General features: G+C 46.5%; 1 protein-coding gene across 1 annotated transcript in view; it reads left to right on the top strand.

Annotated features, from left to right (window-relative positions):
• cmasa (cytidine monophosphate N-acetylneuraminic acid synthetase a) overlaps positions 1-10,103 on the top strand; it is a 32,757-nt gene extending 22,654 nt beyond the window's left edge. The window contains exons 6-8 of the mRNA XM_080183600.1: positions 604-742; positions 4,384-4,507; positions 7,415-10,103. Of these exons, the coding sequence (XP_080039726.1) occupies positions 604-742; positions 4,384-4,507; positions 7,415-7,629 (478 nt within the window). The 3' untranslated portion in view covers positions 7,630-10,103. The remainder of the gene's footprint in view (positions 1-603; positions 743-4,383; positions 4,508-7,414) is intronic.
• The last annotated feature ends 15,025 nt before the right edge of the window (positions 10,104-25,128 follow it).

The following is a 25,128-nucleotide window of genomic DNA, read 5'->3' as shown; positions in this document are numbered from 1 at the left end:
GGAATTCTACAAGTACAGTTCAGAGTTAGACAGGATCCAAGGCCAGTGAGGGACACAGTCTGAGGTCATGTACCAACGACTCAAGAACAGCTTCTTCCCTGTTGCCATCAGACTTTTGAATGGACCTAACTCGCATTAAGTTGATCTTTCTCTACACCCTAGCTACGAGTGTAACGCTACATTCTGCAACCTCTCCTTTCCTTCTCTACATATGGTATACTTTATACAGTGCAAACCAAGCAATACTTTTCACTGCATACTAATACATGTGACAATAAATCAAATCAGAAATGAAATCTTTCACTCTGCAATTGTGTAGCTGACGAGGAAGCTTTGTTCCAGAGCTACAGATTGCCGCTTCTTACAGATGCTCTCCTGATGGTAGGTATTTTACTCTTTGATGTCTACGCAGATTACTGTTGGGGGGAAAGGGACATTCTTGGCATAGAAGGGGGAGGGCCATTTGGCCCATTGAATCCATGCTGGTTCTTCAAGTAGCTCAGTTGATTCTACTTATTTGCTCAATCCCGAAGGCCCCGCCCTTCAAACGCCCAAACAATTTTGTCTTGAACCAGCTGATGCTTTCTTTTCTTTCTCATTTAGCTATGGTTACATGGGCAAGGTCCCCATGAAAATAGAACTGCTGGTGTATAACCTGGTTCCAGATGTCCATGGTGGCTCAAGTGTGCTTAATAAATGTGATATTCCCATTCTGGAAACGCTAAAACACAGAGGTGTTAAGGTATGAATACTGTTACAGAACACATTATTTTTCTACTTTATTAACTTACCTTGTATATATTAATCACATTAAAAGCATTGTTTGGTGATTGCACCGCAGACAATTCTTGTGCCATTGCTGTATGAACATACCTTGTACATAAAATTGGCCTTGAATGTATTTAATAATCAAGCCTTCACTATTCTCTGGGGAAGAGAATTCCAAAGATTAATGACCCTCAGAAGAAATTCGTCTATCTCTCTGTTTTAAGAGGACCAAACAAAAACTCCCCTCAACATTACAACAGCTCGCACTTGTATAGCACCTTTAACATAGTAAAAGTGCTGCTCCTTCATCAATGACTCACCTGATGGAGCAGCACTCCAAAAGCTTGTGATTCCAAATAAACTTGTTGGACTTTAACATGTTGTTGTGAGACTTCTTACTGTGCCCATCCTAGTCCAATACTGGAATCTCAACATCATAGTAAAGGTGACCGTGGTACTTCACAAGAATGTCACCAAACAAAATGTGACACTGAACCTAATGAGGGAAAGATGATCAAAAGCTCTTGAAAGAGTGGGGGAGGAAGGGGGAAAGAAGGTGACATTGAATCCAGGGGCCCAGGTTCAATTCTGGCCTCGGGTCACCGTCTGAGAGTTCGCACATTCTCCCTGTTTCTGTGCAAGTTTCCTCCTGGTGCTCCAGTTTCCTCCCACAGTCCAGAGATGTGCAGGTTCGATTGATTGGCCCCCACTAAATTGACCCTACTGTCAGGGGATTAGCAGGATAAATGTGTGTGGTTATGGGAATAGGGCCTGGGTGGGATTGTAGTTGGTCGGTGCAGACTTGATGGGCTGAATGGCCGCCTTCTGCACAGTAGGCATTCTATGTCCTGTAACCATGTTTTAAAATGATGATCATAGAATTGTGTCTTTGAAAGAGTTATCTGTTAGTTCTACTCACCAACTTTTTCCCATTAGAGCATTTGGTCATGGTAGCCTTTCTCAATATAGGGGGCCCAAATGTTTAGGATTTGCACGCACACCTCCACTACCCACCTCCCCCACCCCAGAGAGGTTTATCAGTGTGCCCATCTGTTGGAATGTGCAGACCCAGTCCTAAATTCGAGTCGGGGAAATTCCTCAGCAAAGGATACTTCAGCACCAGCGTTCACTTTGAGGTCTGGGAGGGTGAAATGATCCACGCCTGATTCACCTCTGGCAAAAACCCTTCCCAGATCTTTTCTCATGTGAAAAGGAACTTGCAACTCCAGAGGAAAGCAGTGGCAAGGCTTTTCACACATTGGAAGAAGGCAAGCGGGGGAACAGATTGGGAGGCCAAGAGAGAGGGATGCAGTTGAGAAGATAATGATCAGTAAGAGGGTGCAGATATTTTAAGCGAGTACGTATGCAGTTGAGGAAGAGGACAAATTCAAGTGGTACTGCCAAATGTCAAACTATGTCGAGGAGAGGGAGCAAGAAATTTTAATGTCAGTTTTTTAAAAATGTGATGGAGAAAATAATAGCTGTGAAATTGTCAAGAGCCCAGATTGATAGGTTTTAAGGAGCTGGGCTACAGATCAAAGGCAGTTGAATGGAACTGGTACACATCAGCTGTGATCTGATTGAATGGCAGAACAGGCTGAGGGGGTTGAAAACCCATCCCATTCTTGTTCTAACCATTTGTTGCAGGAAAGAGGTTTTTCTCTTTCATGTCACCTCTGGTTCTTTTACAAATTCCCTTTAATCAGTGGGTGGTTAGCGCTGCTACTTCACAGCACCAGGTACCCAGCTTGGGATACTGTCTGTGTGGAGTCTGCATGGGTTTCCTCTGGGCCCACCAGTTTTCTCCCACAGTCCAAAAGACGTGCTGGTTAGGTGGATTGGCTGTGCTAAATTCTCCCTCAGTGTACCCGAGCAGGTGTCAGTTTGACAACTAGGGGATTTTCACAGTAACTTCATTGCACTGTTAATGTAAGCCTACCAATAAATAAATGAAAAAATGATTTACATTTATCGGCTCCTTCGTTGTATGATTTGATAACTGGTACAGACGAAGTGAATAGAGGGCCAGGCATTTGGGTGGGGGTGGAGGGGGCAGGCAGACTAGGTTAGGTTTACTAATGGATCTACTTATGTACATGTGAATATTACAGCAAATATTGGAGCGCAAGGATCACTTGAAATATATCGCCATAGTCTTGAGTGTTGTTTTCAGGCTAGTAACAAAAACGTTCTGCTTTGCTAAAATTTAACTTTGGTGTGAATCCAGTCAGTTGCTAACACTTGCCTATGGTGCCAGCATCTGGTATCTGCAAAGCTTCCACTAAAACTTAGTTGTTTCGCCAACAGAATTTAGTCAGTTTATGGTTTGTGTTACAGATATACCTTTGGGTGACTAAAGATGAATTCGTACTATAGGTTTCTAAATGGCGCATTGAACAGCGTGAAGTTGCTTTTCTAAGAAATCTGATACTTAATCATTCTGTCATATGTTGGGCTGCTTGAAAATAGAATTATAGGTTTCATTAAATTGTGTTTAAAGTTTATTTGTGTCACAAGTAGGTTTACATTAACACTGCAATGAAATTATGATGAAAGAATCTCATAGCCGCCACACTCCAACAGCTGTTCGGGTACACTGAGGGAGAATTTAGCATGGCCGATGCACCTAACTACGTCTTTCAGACTGTGGGAGGAAACCAGAGCACCCAGAGGAAACCCAGGCGATATGGGGAGAATGTGCAAAGTCATTACAGAGAGTGATCCAAGCTGGGATTCGAACCTGAGTCCCTGATACTATGAGGCAGCAGTGCTAATCATTGTGCCACCATGCTGCTCCTTTTGTCCATTTTTAGATATCCTTGCAATTTATTTGAATGTTAATAGTTGAACCTATTATTTATTTGTGAAGTCAGATATTTTTTCATGTGTACAGAATGGAAGCTGATTATGTGAGAAAATTGTCCATTTCTGGAGCATCTTAACACATCAGGACATCCCAAAGCACTTTACATTCAAGGCAATACTTGGAAAATATGGTCATTATTCTAATTTAGCACATAGGTGGCTGATTTGTGCTCCCACAATGTGACAATGACCAGATAATCACCTTTAGGGATGTTGATCATGGCGGAGAGATAAATATTGACGAGGTTGAGGGATAATCACAGGTACAATTTCAGCTTCTTTACACAGACTTGTGAATCCAAAAGAGTTGACATTTGAGGTTAAATTGGATAGGCCCGTGAAGGTAAAAAAAAGATAGAAGTGGGGAAGGTAAGTGTGACTCCCCTTTACAAGAACACCATTCTAAATGTTAATACACCTGTTTCCCATGTTGTAATATGTGCATGTGATACTCAGTCAGTGACACAAGGGCTGTTAACGCCTAGTTTCCACTCGCTTTGTAGCCCTCTGCCAATATGTGAATCTAGGCCTCAATTCAGAGCTAACTGGCTTTATATTTTTGAGTTAGGGAATGGGTGAACGAAGGTGGAAAAAAGCTTTTCATATGCAACGTAATAGTAAAACAAAGCCTATGTGAGGGACCCTTGTGTGGGGCAGTGTTCAATCCTCATCAAACTGTTTATGTGATTTAATGGCAGCCGGCTGAGTAGGGGAGAAAATTGAGCTAATCACTGTCTCCGTTCTCCTCAGGTGGAATCCTTTTCAGAAATCAACACTAATACATTGCATACAAAAGATGCCCAGACCAAGCTGAAAATTGTGCAAGACTGGGAGAAGGAACACCAAGTCACTTGGGAAAATGTGGCTTACTTGGGTGAGTTTTTCCACTGTAATCCAACTAATCAAAACAAATTAATACACCAGTCATTTCCACTGCACGTGCAATTCTTAAAGTCCTTGGAAGATACTTTCTGCCTTTTCAGCCTGCTTTTAACAGACTCCCCCAGTGTCCCCAGAAATACTTTCAAGCATTTACTTCTATAAAATCATGAGCAATGTTTTTACTTTAATGATAGTTGCCATCTAATTTTACCATATGTAATTACAGTAATTTAAGGTGTTTAATAAGATAATCTATCTTTAAGTCCCCAAAAGCTCTGTGCCGATTGCCTTAACTTGCGCAAAGTCCTGTTTCCCCTAACACCCCTGTGCTCATTGAACTTCACTAGCTCCCATTAGGCAAGCACTGTTTGGATTTTAAACTCCCAGCGTATTTTAAAATCTTTTCCATCTCTTCCCTCCCAATTTTTGTACTTCCATCCAGTCTCGCAAACCTCTGACATTTCTGCGTTCTTCTCGTTCTGGTTTGTGGTGTACTTCCATTCATATCTGCGTCACCACTGGTAGTTGCCCCAGGCTCTGGAACATCCACCCTCTGCAGCTCTTTACCTTGCCAGCTTCTTTTTAAGATGCTTCTTAAAATTCCTTGTCCATCTGATTAAATATCAGTTATTATGGCTTGGATTATTGTAGTTTTAGACTAAGACCATGAAACGTAGAAGCAGGAATTTGGCCCATTGTCTCTGCTCCACTATTCAATGAGATCGTCTGTGACTCCACTTTCCCGCCTTATCCCTATAACCCTCGATTCCCTTACTAATTAAGGATGTTCAAGATTTTTAATGACCCAACCTCTATAGCCCTCTTCAGTAAAGGATTCCACAGATTCACAACCCTCTGAGGCAAGAAATTCTTCCTGATCTCTTTCTTCAATGGGTGACCCTTTATGCCATCCAATCCTAGACTCTCCCATGAACCAAACTCTCAGCATCTACCCTGCAAAAGCCGCCAGAGAATCTTATATCGCTCCATAAGGTCACCCCTCATTCTTCTAAACTCTAATGACATTAGTACAGGCCCAATATACTCAAACCTCTCCTCATAAGAAAATCCCTCCATATCCAAGATCAGCCTAATGAACCTTCTGTGGACTGCCTACAATGCCCATATATCTTTCCTAGATAAGGGGACCAAAACTCTTCAGTATTCCAGGTGTGGTCTAACTAGTATCTTGTATAGTTTAACAAGACTTCCCTATTTTTATACTCCCTTTTCAATTAAGGCCAACATCCCATTTGCCTTCCCAATTACCAGTTAAACTTGTATGCTATCTTTTTGTGAATTCTGCACAAGGATCCCCAAAATCTGTGCTACTGCTTTCTCCGTTTAAATAATATTCGTGGTTCATTTATTCTTCCTATCAAAGTACATAACTTCACATTTTCCTACGTTATATTCAATGTGTCAAAGTTTTTGCCCACTCACTTAACCTGTCATCCTCACCACTTGCCTTCCCACCTATTTTTGCATCATCTGCAAATGTAGCAAAATAGTAATTTCCCTTGACCAAATCATGTATATATGTTGTAAATAATTGCAACCCTAACATTGATTTTTGTGATATTCCACCAGTTACAGGTTGCTATCCTGAAAATGCCCCTCTTAGCCCATCTGTCTACCTTCTATCAGTTAGTCAATCCTCTATCCATGCAAATATACTACTCCCACCACCATGCGCCTTTTGTAATGTTCCTCTGAAATGCATTGGGACATTTAATTATGTTAAGTGCACAATATAAATAATTGCAAAAGCTGTATAGTTTTACAAGATGGGCAGCTGTTCTGAGCAATGCATTCAGGTCATCTTTAAATAGAATGTGTCTTGGATCAGAATGTTTGGGTTCAAGTCCTAGCACACAATCTAGGCTATCTAATCAAGGCATTAGTGATGGGGAGTGCTCTACTGTCAGAGCTGCCACCTTTAAACCAAAGCCCTACCTGCTTTCTCAAGTGGATGTAAAAGATATCATGGCACCATTTGAAGAAAAACTGGAGAGTTTGCCCAATGTCCTGGCCAATATTTATCCCCCCAGTCTACACTTGAGCAAAAAAAGTACTCCAGTCATCATTTTACTGACTGTGGGATTTTACTATCACATTTCCAACATTACAAGACTGACTGTAAAGATTTCTTGGGGGTTTTGGGCAATTTTCCTGCATGCAATCATATCTGAAGTGTAGCTAGAGTTTTTTAATTGTTTTGGCTGAAAATGCAAAATAAACGTTAACACGTGGAAGTTTGAAAGTCTGCCTTGATCCTGTACTTGGAATTACTGTGGCACCTGATGGCAGCAGCATAGTGGTTAGCACTGCTCCCTCACAATACCAGGGGCCCAGGTTCGATTCAGACCTTGGGTGACTGTCTGTGTGGAGTTTGCACGTTCTTCCCATGTCTGTGTGGGTTTCCTCCGGTTCTTCCAAACTCCAAAGACGTGTAGGTTAGGTGGACTGGCTGTGCTAACTTCCCCTTAGTGTTCAAAGGTGGGTAGGTGAGGTGGATGAGCCTCAGTAAATGTGCAGAGTTACAGGGATAGAGCGAGCAAGTACAGATTAGCGTGGGTGAGATGTTCTTTTGGAGAGTTGGTGCAGACTTAATAGGCCAAGCCGCCTCCTGCACTGGAGAGTTTCTATGATTCTAACCATAGAGACCCTCTAGAAACCATAGAGGAAGCCTACTCATTCTAGTCATTTAACATGATAGAAGATTGGGCAGGATGTCTTTTCCCCCTCTCTGTCTTGGCAAAGATGAAATTCTCATTCTGGAGTTCAAATCTCTCCATGCCCCTCTCCACCTCTGGAAAGTTGATGATCTTCAGTGCAGGGTATGCACAGTCTATTTTTCAAAAAAATAAAATTGTATTTCCTCTTTCTCAAACAATAGGAATCGCTGAATCTGACCTGGAGTGCATAAGGAAAGCTCAAGTTAGAGGAGCTTCTCAAGATGCAGCACCTGCTGTTCAGGAGGAAGCACACTACATCAGTAAGCACGATGCTGGCATCCGATCAGTCGAGGAGTTTGCTGAATATGTTCTCGTGCTGCTTAATCAATTTGAAAAGAACTCAAACAGTGAAAAGATTGCTCTACCTGCAAATTAATGATAATATGTAAATATTAAATTAATTAGAATATTTTAACTGACATCCCTGTATTTCTATGTACATATAGAACACTGAACATTACAGTGCAGTACAGGCCCTTCGGCCCTCGATGTTGCGCCAACCAGTGGAACCAATCTAATGACCCTCTAACCTAAACTATTCCAATGTTATCCATATGCCTATCCACTGACCATTTGAACGCCCTTAAAGTTGGCGAGTCCACAACTGCTGCAGGAAGGGCATTCCACGCCCTTACTACCCTCTGAGTAAAGAACCTACCTCTGACATCCGTCCTATAATTAGCACCCCTTAATTTAAAGCTATGTCCCCTCGTGTTAGCCATCACCATCCGAGGTAAAAGGCTCTCACTGTCCACCCTATCCAATCCTTTGATCATCTTGTATGCCTCAATCAGGTCACCTCGTAACCTTCTCTCCAATGAAAATAACCTCAAGTCCCTCAGCCTTTTCTGATACGACATTCCCACCATACCAGGCAACATCCTGGTCAATCTCCTCTGCACCCTTTCCAATGCCTCCACATCTTTCTTATAATGCGGCGACCAGAACTGTACGCAATACTCCAAGTGCGGCAACGCCAGAGTTTTGCACAGTTGTAACGTGACCTCACGGCTCTGAAATTCAATCCCTCTACCAATAAAAGCTAACACACTGTACGCCTTCTTAACAACCTTATCAACCTGGGTGCCAACTTTCAGGGAGCTATGCACATGTGCCCCGAGATCTCTCTGCTCATCAACACTACTAAGAGTCCTTCCATTAGCCCTATATTCTGTACTCCTGCTATTCTTACCAAAGTGAACCACCTCACACTTTTCCATGTTAAACTCCATCTGCCACCCTTGGCCCAGCTCTGCAGCTTATCTATGTCCCTCTGCAAACTGTAACACCCATCCTCACTGTCTACAACTCCTCCAACTTTGGTGTCATCAGCAAATTTACCAATCCATCCTTCTACACCCTCATCTAGGTAATTTATAAAAATGACAAACAGCAGTGGCCCCAAAACAGATCATTGAGGTACACCACTTGTAACTGCACTCCAGGTTGAATATTTCCCATCAACCACCACCCTCTGTCTTCTATCAGCTAGCCAATTCCTGAACCAAACTACTACATCACCCTCAATCCCATGCATCTGCATTTTCTGCAATAGCCTACCATGGGGAACCTTATCAAACACTTTGCTAAAATCCATATACACCACGTCAACTGCCTTACCCTTATCCACCTCTTTGGTCACCTTTTCAAAAAGCTCGATAAGGTTTGTGAGGCATGACCTACCCTTCACAAAAGAGTGTTGACTATCCCTAATCAATTTATTTCCCTCTAGATGACTATAAATTCTATCCCTTATAATTCTTTTCAAAACTTTGCCCACAACAGAAGTAAGGCTCACTGGTCGATAATTCCCAGGATGGTCTCTATTCCCCTTCTTGAACAAGGGGACAACATTTGCTATCCAGCAATAATGTAACTCATTATTCATTCAGCATTGAGTGCCATGCCAAGTGGCAGAGCAATCCATTGCCTTTCCAGCTTCCTGATCGTAGCAACAGTGGATGACCTTGTTGTTGGAGTTCTGGTTAAGCCCATCTTTAATGTTGTCGATCTGCTTCCTTCACTGCCAACCTCTTGCACTTCTTCCGTTAGCCCTTCTGGTGGTGATTAACTTCCTCTGATAACATTTCCAAAGGACTCAATTTATCATCTTTTGATATATTTTAAGGGTTCTCTTGTTTTTCTGACCTCATTCAGTAATTCTTTGTTGATTCTTTTCTTCGCTCAGCTAACTCTTAGGCTGCTTCTTCACCACATTCCAAAGCTGTTGCTTTTCCTTTCTTCTTCTTTCCTGATGCACTAAGCTTCAAAATTCATTACTGACCAGACATTTCTTTTTTAAGATTTGAGCTGCAGAAGGGCACCAATTTAACTAAGAATGTCCCTGTGCATTAGTGCAGCAAAAGATATGAATGTACCTGTTAATGGCATCTCCCACCTGCTTTTTTACCCCAATAACAATTAGTGCTATTATGTAAGTAACCTCATAGTTAACACTAAACCAATATTGTGAGCAATTAGCTGTTCCTTTGTTTACAGTGCTTGAAATTTGAAGCAAAGTAATTGGAATACTCCCTATTCTAATTCAGGTAAGCAAGTATGTGCCCTATGAGAAGAGACCAAGACTTGGGTGATGTTAATTGCCTGTTGGCCTTGGTTTCTGTCTGATAAGCAAGGTTCAATATTTCCCTTTGCTAGTTCACAATTTTCAACACACTTTTATTGCACGTTCTGTAAGATCTCGAGTTTAGAAACTAGAAGCAGGAGTTGGTCGTTCAGCTCCTCGAGCCTGCTCTGCCATTAATGTTATCATGGCTGATCTTCAGTCAATATCCTGATTTTGCCCACCCCCACCACCACCCCAAGATCCCTTTACTTTCAATGGTGGGGGGGGGGGGTAGGGGTAGTGGGGGGGGGGGGGGTAGGGGTAGTGGGGGGGGGGGGGTAGGGGTAGTGGGGGGGGGGGGGTAGGGGTAGTGGGGGGGGGGGGGTAGGGGTAGTGGGGGGGGGGCGGTAGGGGTAGTGGGGGGGGGGGTAGGGGTAGTGGGGGGGGGAGGGGGTAGGGGTAGTGGAGGGGGGAGGGGTAGTGTGGGGGGGGGGGAGGGGGTAGGGGTAGTGGGGGGGGGGAGGGGGTAGGGGTAGTGGGGGGGGGAGGGGGTAGGGGTAGTGGGGGGGGGGAGGGGGTAGGGGTAGTGGGGGGGGGGAGGGGGTAGGGGTAGTGGGGGGGGGAGGGGGTAGGGGTAGTGGGGGGGGGAGGGGGTAGGGGTAGTGGGGGGGGGAGGGGGTAGGGGTAGTGGGGGGGGGAGGGGGTAGGGGTAGTGGGGGGGGGAGGGGGTAGGGGTAGTGGGGGGGGGAGGGGGTAGGGGTAGTGGGGGGGGGAGGGGGTAGGGGTAGTGGGGGGGGGGAGGGGGTAGGGGTAGTGGGGGGGGGAGGGGGTAGGGGTAGTGGGGGGGGAGGGGGTAGGGGTAGTGGGGGGGGAGGGGGTAGGGGTAGTGGGGGGGGAGGGGGTAGGGGTAGTGGGGGGGAGGGGGTAGGGGTAGTGGGGGGGGAGGGGGTAGGGGTAGTGGGGGGGGAGGGGGTAGGGGTAGTGGGGGGGGAGGGGGTAGGGGTAGTGGGGGGGAGGGGGTAGGGGTAGTGGGGGGGGAGGGGGTAGGGGTAGTGGGGGGGGAGGGGGTAGGGGTGGGGGGGGAGGGTAGGGGTAGTGGGGGGGGGTAGGGGTAGTGGGGGGGGGAGGGGTAGTGGGGGTAGTGGGGGGGGTAGGGGTAGTGGGGGGGGGAGGGGTAGTGGGGGGGGTAGGGGTGGTGGGGGTAGTGGGGGGGGTGGGGGTAGTGGGTGGTAGTGGGGGGGCAGAGGGGGGTAGGGTTGGTGGGGGGGCAGAGGGGGGTAGGGTTGGTGGGGGGGCAGGGGGGGTAGGGGTGGTGGGGCAAGGGGGTAGGGGTGGTGGGGTAGAGGGGAGTGGGGGGGTAGGGGTGGTGGGGGGGTAGGAGTTGGGGGGATAGGGGTGGTGGGGGGGGCGGAGGGGTAGGGGGTAGTTGGGGGTTAGAGGGGAGTGGGGGGATAGAGGGGAGTGGGGGGATAGAGGGGAGGGTAGGAGTGGGGGGTTGGGGTGGTGGGGGATAGAGGGGAGTGGGGGGATAGAGGGGAGTGGGGGGATAGAGGGGAGTGGGGGGATAGAGGGGGTGGTAGGAGTGGGGGGTTGGGGTGGTGGGGGGTAGAGGGGGGGTAGGGGTAGTGGGTGGGTGTAGGGGGTTGGGGTGGGGGTTGGGTGGGTGTCCGGGGTTGGGGTGGGGTGGGGGGTGGGTGTCGGGGGTTGGGTTGGGGGGGGTGGGTGTCGGGGTTTGGGGTGGGGGGGTGGGTGTCGGGGTTTGGGGTGGGGGGGGGGTGGGTGTAGGGGTGAGGGGGTAGGGGTAGGTGGGGTGGGGGGCAGGGGGGGTTGGGTGGGAGGGGGGTGGGTGTGGCTTTAGCTGAGTTGTGGTGGTGGAGGCTGCCTCGCTAAATATTTTTAAGATGCGGGTTGATGGGTTTTTGATAAGCGAGGGGATTAAGGGTTATGGGGAGAGGGCGGGAATGTGGAACTGAGCCACGACAGATCAGCCATGATCTTATTGAATGGCAGGGCAGGCTCGAAGGGCTAGATGGCCTACTCCTGCTCCTATTTCTTATGTTCTTGCAGAAATTGGGATGGGCACGATCCTTCTCCGCTGTACCCATTCTATGTTTAAAATTATGAATATAATTGGCAACGAAACTGGACTAACTCCGGTTGTGGGGTTTAGACAAAGTTATAAAACAAACGTAAGAAAATTAAAAGAGAGCAGGAGGAGTTTCATTACAGTTATATTGGTCATTGTTAATTGTATCAAAATAGCAGAGAAAATTATTTTGTCATGCATCAGGTACTGTGGTGATAGGCAGGTAAAACATCTCATCATAAATTATAGAATCAGGCACTCATAGAATACCTGCAGTGCAGAAGGAGGCCATTCAGCCCATTGAACCTGCACCAACAGCAATCCTATCCAGATCTTACTCATGCCGTCCCACATATTTAAGCTGCTAATCCCTCCGACACTGAGGAGCAATTCAGCATGGCCAAACAAGCGAACCCGCACAATTTATTTGCACAAGTGTGTGCAGTACGGTTTGAAAAGCATGGTGATCTGTTCCAATCATCATGTATCCAGATATGATCTAATGTTACAGATGTAATGGAAGATGGTATAGCTGCCTGCTTTCTTCATTGATTGGTAGCATAAAATGCAAAGACTGCCGTCATTGTGCTCTGCGGAGAGGTGATCTCACCAGAGGGCATGGATCACTGCAAGACTGGGAAAAGTAGAACGTGAATCATCTATTAGTGGGATTGTATTTCAAAAATTCTCCACTTAGTGCTCTGCCCTGCCCCCTCCCCCCACTTTGCTCTTAGAATCTCCTAATTGCTTATCCGAATATACCTGGTATCAGTCATTCCGATCATGGCTAAAGCCACGTACATTTCTCAAAAATCGGAGTAGTTGATTCTGCACCTTACTGACACACATTCTGCAATGTCGGTAGCACTGGGAGGGTTGGAACATTGAGAGAGTCATTTATTTTGTCAGTAAAGGTTACTATTAAGCTAGGCGTAACCAGAATGAATTGTGGAGACGATGCCAAAGAGCTGCCGCGTTTTGGGATGTTTGGTGGCAAATCCATTTCCACTACTGTTCACAAATAAAACCAATTACCCTTCTTCCATTCCCCACACCCCAACCCCACCTCCATTCCCCATTCCCCACACCCCAACCCCACCTCCATTTCCCATTCCCCATTCCCCACACCCCAACCCCACCTCCATTCCCCGCACCCCAACCCCACCTCCATTCCCCATTCCCCGCACCCCAACCCCACCTCCATTCCCCATTCCCCACACCCCAACCTCCATTCCCCGCACCCCAACCCCACCTCCATTCCCCATTCCCCGCACCCCAACCCCACCTCCATTCCCCGCACCCCAACCCCACCTCCATTCCCTGCACCCCAACCCCACCTCCATTCCCCATTCCCCGCACCCCAACCCCACCTCCACCTCTGTACATTGGTGCAAATACAATGCCTTCAATCAAAGCTCGACAGAATCGTGGCGCAATAGATTTTCATGGACACTTCCGTGCTGAATAGTGCTCTACATGAAAGATAGGGAGTGATCATTGAGTGGAAGGCCAATATCGCTGCATAATCCTCAGTTGTTATCCCACAAGGGATCCTGTATTTTTTTAATTCATTCTTGGGACATGGGCTTCGCAGCTGGCCAACATTTATTGCCCATCCTTAGTTGCCCTTGGAGGGCAGTTGAGAGTCAACCACATTGCTCTGGAGTCACATGTAGGCCAGATCAGGTAAGGATGGCAGATTTCCTTCCCCAAAGGGGCATTAGTGAATCAGATGGGTAGTGGTATTGAGTATCTCTGTCTCTGTTATCCCATGGAGGAGGGTGTGCACCATGGGGTGATGCACTCATGATTGTACCCTGTTATCCTGAGATCCCCCACTCTTCTTTGTATCCTTTCATTATCTGTACAAGAGGAGACACTGATTGCAATGAACGATAATTAGAATCATTTGTAAAAATATTCACTGGTCTTTTCTGTATGTTTATGAGGAGTAATGGTTGCTTTATACTGCACTGGATCCTGGATTTTTGTTGCATTTTGTGGAAAATGGAAACCTTCTAATAAAGATATTCTGTAAAAAAAAACTTGCAGGCAAGGGTGTTGCTATTGATGTCTGGTGTGCTGACCTCTGTCTCATAGAGGCTGAGCACCAACTCTCAGACGCTTCCTCCTATTTCCCCCTGGACCTGGACCATGGCCTCACCACCCAACATCAAGCCACTTTTTCCAGGACTGTCACTGGTCCCCTCCGGAGATCTTCCCTTCACAGCCTCCGACCTCATCATCACCCAACCCCAGACAGTCTGATTCTACTCCCTTCCCAAAATCCGCATCAGGCTGGCCTGCCAGACGCATCGTTTCAGCCTGATCCTGTCTCACTGAAATTATTTCTTCCTAACTTGACTTTTTTTTTTCTCACCCCGAGGCCCTTCCCACCATGTATTTTTGATTTTTTTGATGTCCTACATCACAGTCCCAAGATGTGTAGGTTAGGTGGATTGGCCCTGCTAAATTGCCCCTCAGTGTCAGGGGGACTAGCTAGGGTAAATACATGGGGATGGGGCCAGAGATGAGATAATTGTCAGTGCCAGCTCAAAGGGCCAAATGGCCTCCTTCTGGTCTGTAGGGATTCTATCATTCTGTCAGATCAATTATTTCCAGTTTCTTAGCCCTGGTTCCCTCCTCTTCACGAGGGATGGTCAATCTTAAGACAGTACAACAGAAATGAGTCCCTTGGCTTGAAGGACCAAATGGAAATGAGAGTGAGTGCTGACATCAGAGAACGGGGGAGTCCTCTCTTGGGCATTTTACTTCTGAAAGTATGTTGTAAGCATATAGAACCGGGCTCTGCCTCCGTGCTACCTACCAAATTCTCTTACAATAAATACCTTTTGTTCCTTACAAAATCTGGAACCTCTTGACAACACCATAATAGCCACAACATAGCAGAGGGTCTGAGGGCTCCCTGCTTCTGTACATTCACTGGTCTTTTCTGTGTGTTTGTGAGGAATAATGGTTGCTTTGTATTGCACTGGATTCTGGATTTTTGTTGCATTTCGTGGAAAATGTGAAATGGAAACCTTCAAATAAAAATATTCTAAATAAAACTTGCTGGCAAGGGTGTTGCTGTTCTTGTCTGGAGATGTGGAAGCATTGGAAAGGGTGCAGAGGAGATTTACCAGGATGTTGCCTGGTATGGTGGAAAGGCTGAGGGACTTGAGGTTGTTTTCGTTAGAGAGAAGAAGGTTAAGAGGTGACCTAATTGAGGCGTACAAGATGATCAGAAGATTAGATAAGGTGGACAGTGAGAGCCTTTTTCCTCGGATGGTGATGGCTAACACAACGGGACATAGCTTTAAATTGAGGGGTGATAATTATAGGACGGATGTCAGAGGTAGGTCCTTTACTCACAGGGTAGTAAGGGCATGGAATGCAGCAGTTGTGGACTTGCCAACTTTAAGGGCATTAAAATGGTCATTGGATAGGCGTATGGATCATATTGGAATAGTTTAGGTTAGAGGGTCATTAGATTGGTTCCACTGGTCGGTGCAAGATAGAGGGCCAAAGGGCCTGTACTGCGCTGTTATGTTCTATGATCTACTGACCTCTGCCTCACAGAGGCTATGCATCAACTCTCAGATGTGGCACAATGGCACAGTGGTTAGCACTGCTGCCTCTTTCCTATAGCATCTGTACTTTGGAACATTGAGCTGCCAGTCCTGTCCCTCCCTTCGCCATGTTTCAGTAATTGCTATAATATCCCAGTCCCATGCACCACCCATGCCCTGAGTTCACTTGCCTTGCCCATCAGACCTCTTGCACTGAACTAAATGCAGTTTAATTTGGACTTCCCTTGCTCTCTGCTCTGCAGAGGACTGGCAACTCGATGTTCCAGGGTACAGATGCTATAGGAAAGATAGAACAGGAGGTAGAGCAGGAGGGGGAGTTGCACTTTTGATTAGGGAAAGCATCACGGCAGCACCGAGAGGGGATATATCCAAGAGTTCGCCCACTGAGCCTACATGGGTAGAATTGACGCACAGATTAGAGGGATTAGTGGGGTAAATAAGTGGGGTTACAGGGATAAGGCCTAGGAGGGGTTGATGCCAGTGCAAACTCGATGAGCCAAATGACCTCCTTCTGCACTATAGGATTCTATGATTAAACTCGTTACATTTCCCCCTCTCTGGATTTATGAGGAATATGGGACTCTTTACACAGATGCTGCCAGACCTCCAGAATTTTTCTGCCTGTTTCTATTTTTATGTCAGATCTCCGGCAGAATTTTTGCGTTTATGATTACAGACATGCTTTCTGCCCCAGCCGTCAAACCAGGAAATGGCCAAGCTGTCAGGCTTCAGTTCTGCACCAAACTCTAACCCGTTCCACAGGTGTTGGGGCTGAGGAGCACCAGATTAAAGTGCCGCTGGAGTTACCCTTGTGGGGGACGAAGGTGCAGGAGTGTTTTCCAGCAGCTCCAGCTGGGAGGACCACCTTGCAGGAATGTGACCTCTTCCCCCCACCCCACCCCACCCACCCCACCCCACCCCACCCCAATTACCATGCTTGTGACAGCCCTTAACCAACCTTGCTGGATCAACCACCTCTCCCCACCCATTCACCCAAAAGCCAAAACCAACTCCAAATTCCAGCAGATCTCCTCGCTCACAGCTTGTAGAAGCCATCCAATTTCAAAATCAGTAGATATGAGAACCAGACAGGATTGATCATAAGTGACTAAATATTTCACCCACTTTATTAGGGCAGCTCAGTGGCACTGCTGCTTCACAGCGCCAGGAACCTGGGTTCAATTCCCGGCTTGGGGTCACTGTCTGTGTGGAGTTTGCACGTTCTCCTGCGTGGGTTTCCTCCGGGTGCTCCGGTTTCCTCCCACAGCCCAAAAGACGTACTGGTTCGGTGCATTGGCCATGCTGAATTCTCCCTCAGTGTACCCGAGCAGGCACCAGAGTGCGGCAACTAGGGTTTGCACAGTAACTTCATTGTAGTGTTAATATAAGCTTACTTGTAACACTAATAAATAAACTTTCAACTTAACCCCACATACCTAGAAAGATTAAAAGAAAAACTGACCCCAACTTCCATGTGGTAACCAACAGGTTTTAGGAGCTATATTTTCCCATCAGAAATATTAGATTCAGTTCACCTGAAAAACGCTGGAGATTATAAATTATTCAGTCTGTAACTGAACCAACAGGCCCAGGGGAAGGGGAAGGGTTGTATTCTGACTCCCTATCAATTTGTGATTTTGTTTGAGCGTCACAGCAGATATAATGTCAGTTTTTCCAGTTCAACGTGGCACCAGTGGCTTAATAACGTCAACCCAGCAATTTACAAGGCAAACAATTCAATTAGCTTAAGTAATTCCCTGACACACCCTCCCAGGGATTTAAGTCATACTTGGGTCACGAGTTAACTTACAGCTGCAGACTGAAGTGTACCCAAACAGAGGCCAGAGTGCGATGACTGGGGGATTTTCACAGCAACGTCATTGCAATATTCATGTAAGCCTACTTGTGACACTAATAAATAAACTTAAGCTTATTCATAAGAACATAAGAAATAGGAGCAGGAGTAGGCCATCTAGCCCTTCGAGCCTGCCCCGCCATTCAATAAGATCATGGCTGATCTGAAGTGGATCAGTTCCACTTTCCCACTTTCTCCCCATAACCCTTAATTCCCCTGTCTATCAGAAACCTATCTACCTGTGACTTAAATATATTCAGTGAGGTAGCCTCCACCACTTCAACAGGCAGAGAATTCCAGAGATTCACCACCCTTTGAGTGAAGAAGTTCCTCCTCAACTCTGATCTAAACTGCACCCCCCCTTATCTTGAGGCTGTGCCCTCTAGTCCTGCTATCCTTTCTGAGCGGGAAGAATCTCTCTACCTCTACCCTATCCATCCCCTTCATTATCTTATACGTCTCTATAAGATCCCCCCTCAGCCTTCTAAACTCCAACGAATACAGACCCAGTCTATTTAGTCTCTCTTCATAGGCTAACCCCCTCATCTCCGGTATCAGCCCAGTGAACTTTCTCTGCACTCCCTCCAAGGCCAATATATCCTTCCGCAAGTGTGGCGACCAAAACTGCACACAGTACTCCAGCTGCGGCCTCACCAGTGCCCTATACAGCTGCAGCAAGACCTCCCTACTTTTATATTCTATCCCCCTCGCTATAAAGGCCAACATTCCTTCCATTGATGTGAACCTAAATTGTAGATCCTGTAACATTTGGGCATTTAGAAAAAAAAATCAATGACAGGATTACCTTGAGGACCATGCTGCCACTCCCGTATGCATTTATTAAAACACAAAGCCACCTTACATTGTGCAAATGTGGAAAGCAAGAACATGCACTTATTGCTTTCCTGACCTCAGGATGTCACACAAACAAGATAAGACAACTCGTTGTGATGTTGCTGAATAATACCGGCTTTGCTTTTGTAATCTTTGAAATGCAGTGTATGTAATCATAATTCGCAATAAGATAATCAATAACATTTGCAGCAAATAAGAAAGAACAAAGAGCAAAGAAAAGAACAGCACAGGAACAGGCCCTCCAGCCCTCCAAGTATGCACCAATCATAATGCCTACCTGAACTAAACCTGTATGCACTTTACACAGTCCATATCCTTCCATTCCCATCCCATTCATTTATTTGTCTAGCTGTCCCTAAAATGTTGCTATCGTACCTGCTCCCACCACCTTCCCGGACAGCGTATTCCAGATATTCACTACCCTCTGCGTAAAAATTTGCCTCGCAAATCTCTAAACTTTTTCCCATGCACTTTAAACCTGTGTCCCTTAATACTTGTCTTTTCTATCCTGGGAAAGAGCATCTGACTATCCACTTTGTCCGTGCCACTCGTAATCTTGTACATCTCTATCAGGTTGCCCCTCAACCTCCATTGTTGCAGTGAGAACAAACCAAGTTTTTCCATAGTTTTATAGGGAGGGGATAGCTTGATCTTGGGATTGGACATAGCTCGGCACAACATTGAGGGCCGAAGGGCCTGTACTGTGCTGTAATGTTCTATGTTTCTATGTAAGTCATCTTACATTAACACTGCAATGAAGTTACAATGAAAATCACGTAGTTGCCACACTACGGCACCTGTTCGGGTACATAAGAACTAGGAGGAGGAATAGGCCATCTGGCCTCTTGAGCCTGCTCCGCTATTCCATAAGATCATGGCTGATCTTTTTGTGGACTCAGCTCCACTTACCCACCCACTCACCAAAACCCTTCATTCCTTTACTGTTCAAAAATGTATCTATCCTTGCCTTAAAAACATTCAATGAGGTAGCCTCAACTGCTTCACTGGGCAGGGAATTCCACATGTTCACAACTCTTTATGTGAAGAAGTTCTTCCTCAACTCAGCTCTAAATCTGCTTCCTCTTATTTTGAGGCTTTACCCCCTATTTCTAGTTTCACCCACCAGTGGAAACAACCCCCTGCTTCTATCTTATTCATTCCCTTCATAATCTTGTATGTTTCTATAAGATCTCCCCTCATTCTTCTGAATTATGATGAGTATAGCCCCTGTCTACTCAGTCTCTCCTCATAAGCCAAACTTCTCAACTCTGGAATCAACCTCATGAATCTCCTCTGCACCCCCTCCAGTGTCAGTATATCCTTTCTCAAGTAAGGAGACCAAATCTGTACACAGTACTCCAGGAGTGGCCTCACCAGCACCTTATACAGCTGCAACATAACCTTGCTGTTTTTAAACTCTATCCCTCTAGCAACGAAGGACAAAATTCCATTTGCCTTCTTAATTACCTGCTGCAACTGCAAACCAACTCCTTGAGATTCCTGTACAAGGACACCCAGGTCCCTCTGCACAGTAGCATGCTGCAATTCTTTACCATTTAAATAATAGTCCATTTTGCTGTTATTCCTACCAAAATGGATGACCTTACATTTCCCAACACTGTACTCCATCTGCCAGACCCTCGCCCACTCACTTAGATTATCTGTATCCCTTTGCAGACTTTCAGTATCCTCTGCACACTTTGCTCTTCCACCCATCTCAGTGTTATCTGCAAATTTTGACACACTACACTTGGTCCCCAACTCCAAATCATCTATGTAAATCGTAAACAATTGCAGTCCCAACACTGGTCCTTGAGGCACCCCACTGATCACCAACCAAAAAAATAACCATTTACCCCTAATCTTTGCTTTCTGTTAGTTAATCAATCCTCTATCCATGCTAATATATTACTCGTAACACTGCACCTTAATCTTATTTTGCAGTCTTTGGTGCACCACCTTCTCAAATGCCTTCTGGAAATCCAGATACACCACATCCTCAGGTTCCCTGTAGCCCACTGCACATGTAATGTTCTCAAAGAATTCCACTAAATTAGCCAAACACGACCTGCCCTTCATGAACTCACATTGCGTCTTATCAATGGGACAATTTATATCCAGATGTCTCATTATTTCTTCCTTGATGATAGATTCAAGCATTTTCCTTACTACAGAAGTTAAGCTAACTGGCTTATAATTATCTGCCTTTTGTCTACCTCCTTTTTTAAACAGTGGTGTCACATTTGCTGTTTTCCAATCTGCGGGAACAACCCCACTGAGGGAGCATTTGCCAATGCACCTAACAAGCGCGTCTTTCAGACTGTAGGAGGAAACTGTAGCACCCAGAGGAAACCCACGCAGACACGGGGAGAACGTGCAGACAGTGACAGTGACCCAAGCCAGGAATCGAACCCGGGTCCCTGGTGCTGTGAGGCAGCTGTGCTAACCACTGTGCCACCGTGCCGCCAAGCGTAAAGGAAGATGGTTGCGATAGTTGGAGGCCAATCATCTCACCGTGAAGATATTGCTTCAGGAGGGTCTCAGAGGACTGTTCTAGACCCCACTGTCTTTAACTGCTTCATCAATGACCTGCCCTCCATCATAAATTGAGAATTGGGCGTATGTGCTGATGGTTACAGTTTTAGTTCCGTTCCCACCTCCTCTGGTATTGGAGCTGTCTGTGCCAGCATTCTGAAAGGCATTCAGGCTTGTGTTGATAAGTGGTAAGTCACATTAATTCCAGAGGAGTGTCATACACAAACCATCACATTGGGTAGGCAAGCAAGTGAGGTGTAGCATCCTGAATGAGGTATCATTTGTGTTAGTTGCTGGGAAAGCAATTTCAGGCCTGTGGACCTTCCCATGCAAAAACAGGGAGAAGGTGCAGTCTCCACCTAGACAGTGACCCAAGCCGGGAATCGAACCCAGGTCCCTGACGCTGTGATTAACATTGACTCTACACCCCACGTTATACAACTCCAGCTCAAACAGGACTAAGGAAATCTGCTCATCCCCACCCACTGAAACTGCTCCCATTCTCCAAGCCTGCATAATTGATGAAGCCACACTCCTCCATCACAGCCACCATTTAAAGGAAGCGGTGATGGAAGTAAAGGCAGAGACAGTACTCAGGTTTCTATGTCAACCGAAACAGTAGCGTGAAATTGACATGACCGACAATGCTGATTCATCAATGACCTTCCGTCCGTCATAAAGTCAAAAGTGGGGAAATTCGCCAATGATTGCACAACGTTTGGCACCATTCGTGACTTCTCAGATACTGAAGCAGTCCGTGTTCAAATGCAACAAGACCTGGACAATACCCAGGCTTGGGCTGACAAGTGGCAAATAACATTCGCGCCACACAAATGCTAGGCAATGACCATCACCAGTAAGCCCTTTGACGTTCAATGGTGTCACCATCACTGAATCTCCCACTGTCAACATCCTTGGGGTTACCATTGACCAGAAACTCAACTGGACTCACCACATAAACACAGTGGCTACAACAGCAGGTCAGAGGTTAGGAATACTGTGGTGAGTAATTCACCTCCTGACTCCCCAGAGCCTATCCACCACCTACAAGGCACAAGTCAGGGGTGTGATAGAGTGCTCCCCGCTTGCCTGGAATGCAACTCCAACGACAGTCAAGAAGCTTGGCACCAACCAGGACAAGACAGCCCACTTGATTGGCACCACATCTACAAGCATTCAATCCCACCTCCACCAATGCTCAGTAGCAGCAGTGTGTACTATCTACAAGATGCACTGCAACAATTCACCAAAGATCCTTAGACAGCACCTTTCAAACCCACGACCACTTCCATCTAGAAGGACGAGGGCAGGAGATACATGGAGCACCATCACCTACAAGTTCCCCTCCAAGCCACTCACTATCCTGACTTGAAAACATATTGCAGTTGCTGATTCAAAATCCTGGGATTCCCTCCCTAACGGCATTGTGAGTCAACCCACAGAACATGGACTGCAGCGATTCAAGAAGGCAGCTCACCACCACCTTCTCAAGGAGCAACTAGGGATAGGCAATAAATGCTGGCCAGCCAGTGATGCCCATGTCCCACAAATGACTTTTTTTAAAAAGTCACTGACCATTGTGGCCAAGTCCTGACGGGTACAGCTACCAGACGGGGCCAGTCGGTGAAGGCACTGACTTGAATAGTTACCTATTTAACCACGTTCTCAACAAGCCTGTTCACATTAGCACAGTTAGAGGCCACCTCTGCACTAGCCTCATGAGCAGTGACCCTCTTCTCCCACTATAAGGACAGTCCACAGCGTGTGATGTTGCAATATTGCCACCAAGTTCAACAGACCAGCAGCTTAAAACTGGGCATCATTCCTCTTATACCATTAACCCAGGAGACCATCTCTTGCTCCGTGGGCAGAGCAGAAGGGTCAACCTGGCACACTGCCAGGGCATACAATGGAATGAGGTGCCATCCTGGTGAATCTGAAATATAGGTCTACTGGTGCACAAAACACCAAAAGTGGAGTAGATCATAGAATACTCCACAGTTCAGAAGGAGCACCAATCCTCTGACAGAGATTCTTACCCAGGCCCTCTCTCCCACCTTATCCCCGTAACCCCACACGTTTCCCAAGGTTTATCCATCTAACCTACAAAGCCTGGGACACTAAGGGGCAATTTAGCATGACCAATCCACTCAACCTCCTCATCTTTGGACAGTGGGAGGAAACCGGAGCATCCGGAGGAAACCCACGCAGACACAGGGGGAACATGCAAATTCCGCACAGTCACCTCAGGCCAGATTTGAACCTGGGTCCCTGGAGCTGTGTGGCAGCAGTGCTAACCAATATTCAGTCCTTGGTCTCTGGCTTCTTAGAAAGTTATGTTTCCCAGAGGTACCTGAGGGCCCGGTAACAGGAGAAGAACCGAGGCCCTTGATTTCTCTCCCTGACCCTGGTTCTGCCCCATCCCAGCCTAAGTAACTGCAGTAGACATTTAGATGTGATTGAGCGCTCTGGAAATAGTTCAGATTCCAGGCACCAATACAATCCAGACTGCAATGTTGTAGATCTGTTCGCCAGAGCTACGCCATCCATCTAAGTCAAGCTTATGATTGTGAAACTGTCAGCTATCTTACAAAAAGGAAGTTGCCCAAATATATTCTAGCACCACAAGCAGGGTAGACCTGAACCATATTACCGCTCTAACAGCCTATCTGAAGAAAAGTGAAAGAAAGTGTTAGAGAATCATAGAATCCCTACAGCTCAGACGGAAGCCATTCAGCCCATCTAGTCTGTACTGACCACAATTCTATCCAGGCCTTATTCCCTCAACCCCACACACTTATCTTGCTAAAGTGGCACAGTGGTTAGCACTGCTGCCTCACAGCACCAGGGACCTGGTTCGATTCCCAGCTTGGGTCACTGTTGGTGTGGAGTTTGCATGTTCTCCCCGTGTCTGCGTGGGTTTCCTCTGGGTGCTCCAGTTTCCTCCCACAGTCGGAAAGTTAGCTGCATTGGTCATGCTAAATTCTCCCTCGACGTACCCGAACAGGCACCGGAGTGTGGACTTTCACAGTGACTTAACTGCAGTGTTAATGCAAGCCTACTTGTGACACTAACAAACAAATAAAATAAATAATCCCCCTGACATTAGCACGGCCAATCAACCTAAACTGTACGTCTTTGGACTGTGGGAAGAAACCAGGGCACAGAGAGGGAACCCACGCAGAAACAGGGAGAATGTGCAGACTCCACATAGATAGTGACCCAAGGCCAGAATTAAACCTGGGACCCCAGTGCTGTGAGGCAGCAGTGCTAACCACTGTGCCACTATGCCACCTTCAATTGAGCCAACTTAGGGGTGATATCTGAATGGGATTTGGAATAGTTGGAGAGTTTTGGATGAGGTCAACTCTACAAGAGTTGGGAAGCCAGTCAGAAGGACATTGGAATAGTCAAGGCTGGGGTTACGAAAGATGTGGCTGAGGGTTTGAGCAGCAGCAATAGACTGAGGTAAGAGCGGAGGTGGGTGATACTAAGTTCAACAATTTAAATGTAAAATTTAGGGCAGGGAGCTCATGACTGTGCCACAAAGAAAGTTGATTCTGCCAGGACGTGGAGGCTTTAGAGAGAGTGCAGAGAAGGTTTACCAGGATGTTGCCTGGTATGGAGGGTCTTAGCTATGAGGAGAGATTGGGTAAACTGGGGTTGTTCTCCCTGGAGAGACGGAGAATGAGGGGAGACCTAATAGAGGTGTATAAAATTATGAAGGGTATAGACAGGGTGAACAGTGGGAAGCTTTTTCCCAGGTCAGAGGTGACGATCACGAGGGGTCACAGGTTCAAGGTGAGAGGGGCGAGGTTCAAATCAGATATCAGAGGGATGTTTTTTTACACAGAGGGTGGTGGGGGCCTGGAATGCACTGCCAAGCAGGGTGGTGGAGGCGGACACACTGGGATTGTTTAAGACTTATCTGGATAGTCACATGAACAGACTGGGAATGGAGGGATACAAACGAATGGTCTAGTTGGACAAATGGTTGGCGCAGGCTTGGAGGGCCGAAGGGTCTGTTTCCTGCGCTGTACTGTTCTTTGTTCTTTGATTACAGAGTGACAGAGCTACATTGGCAATTTCCATGATAAACGTGGACATCAGGTTAATAATTGGGAGTTACATTCACCATTGCGACCTAGCTGGTAATCTAGCAGTACAGTTTGCCCAGCTGTAATGAAATTTGCACAGTTTTGTTTTATTCATTTACGGGATGTGGGTACCCCTGACTGGTCAAGTGTTCATTGTCCTTCCCTAATTGCCCTCCATTTCAGAGGGCATTTGAGAGTCAATTGCACTGTTGTGGATGTGGAGTCAGATGTAGGTCAGACCAGGTAAGGACGGCAGATTTCGATCCCTAAAGGGCATGAGTGAATTAGATG

Source organism: Carcharhinus amblyrhynchos, unplaced genomic scaffold (assembly GCF_965287045.1).
Source record: "Carcharhinus amblyrhynchos unplaced genomic scaffold, sCarAmb.v2.hapA chromosome_344, whole genome shotgun sequence".
Classification (NCBI taxonomy): Eukaryota; Metazoa; Chordata; class Chondrichthyes; order Carcharhiniformes; family Carcharhinidae; genus Carcharhinus; species Carcharhinus amblyrhynchos.
The sequence above is the reverse complement of the archived record's forward strand: the minus strand, read 5'-3'. Positions and strand labels throughout refer to the sequence as shown.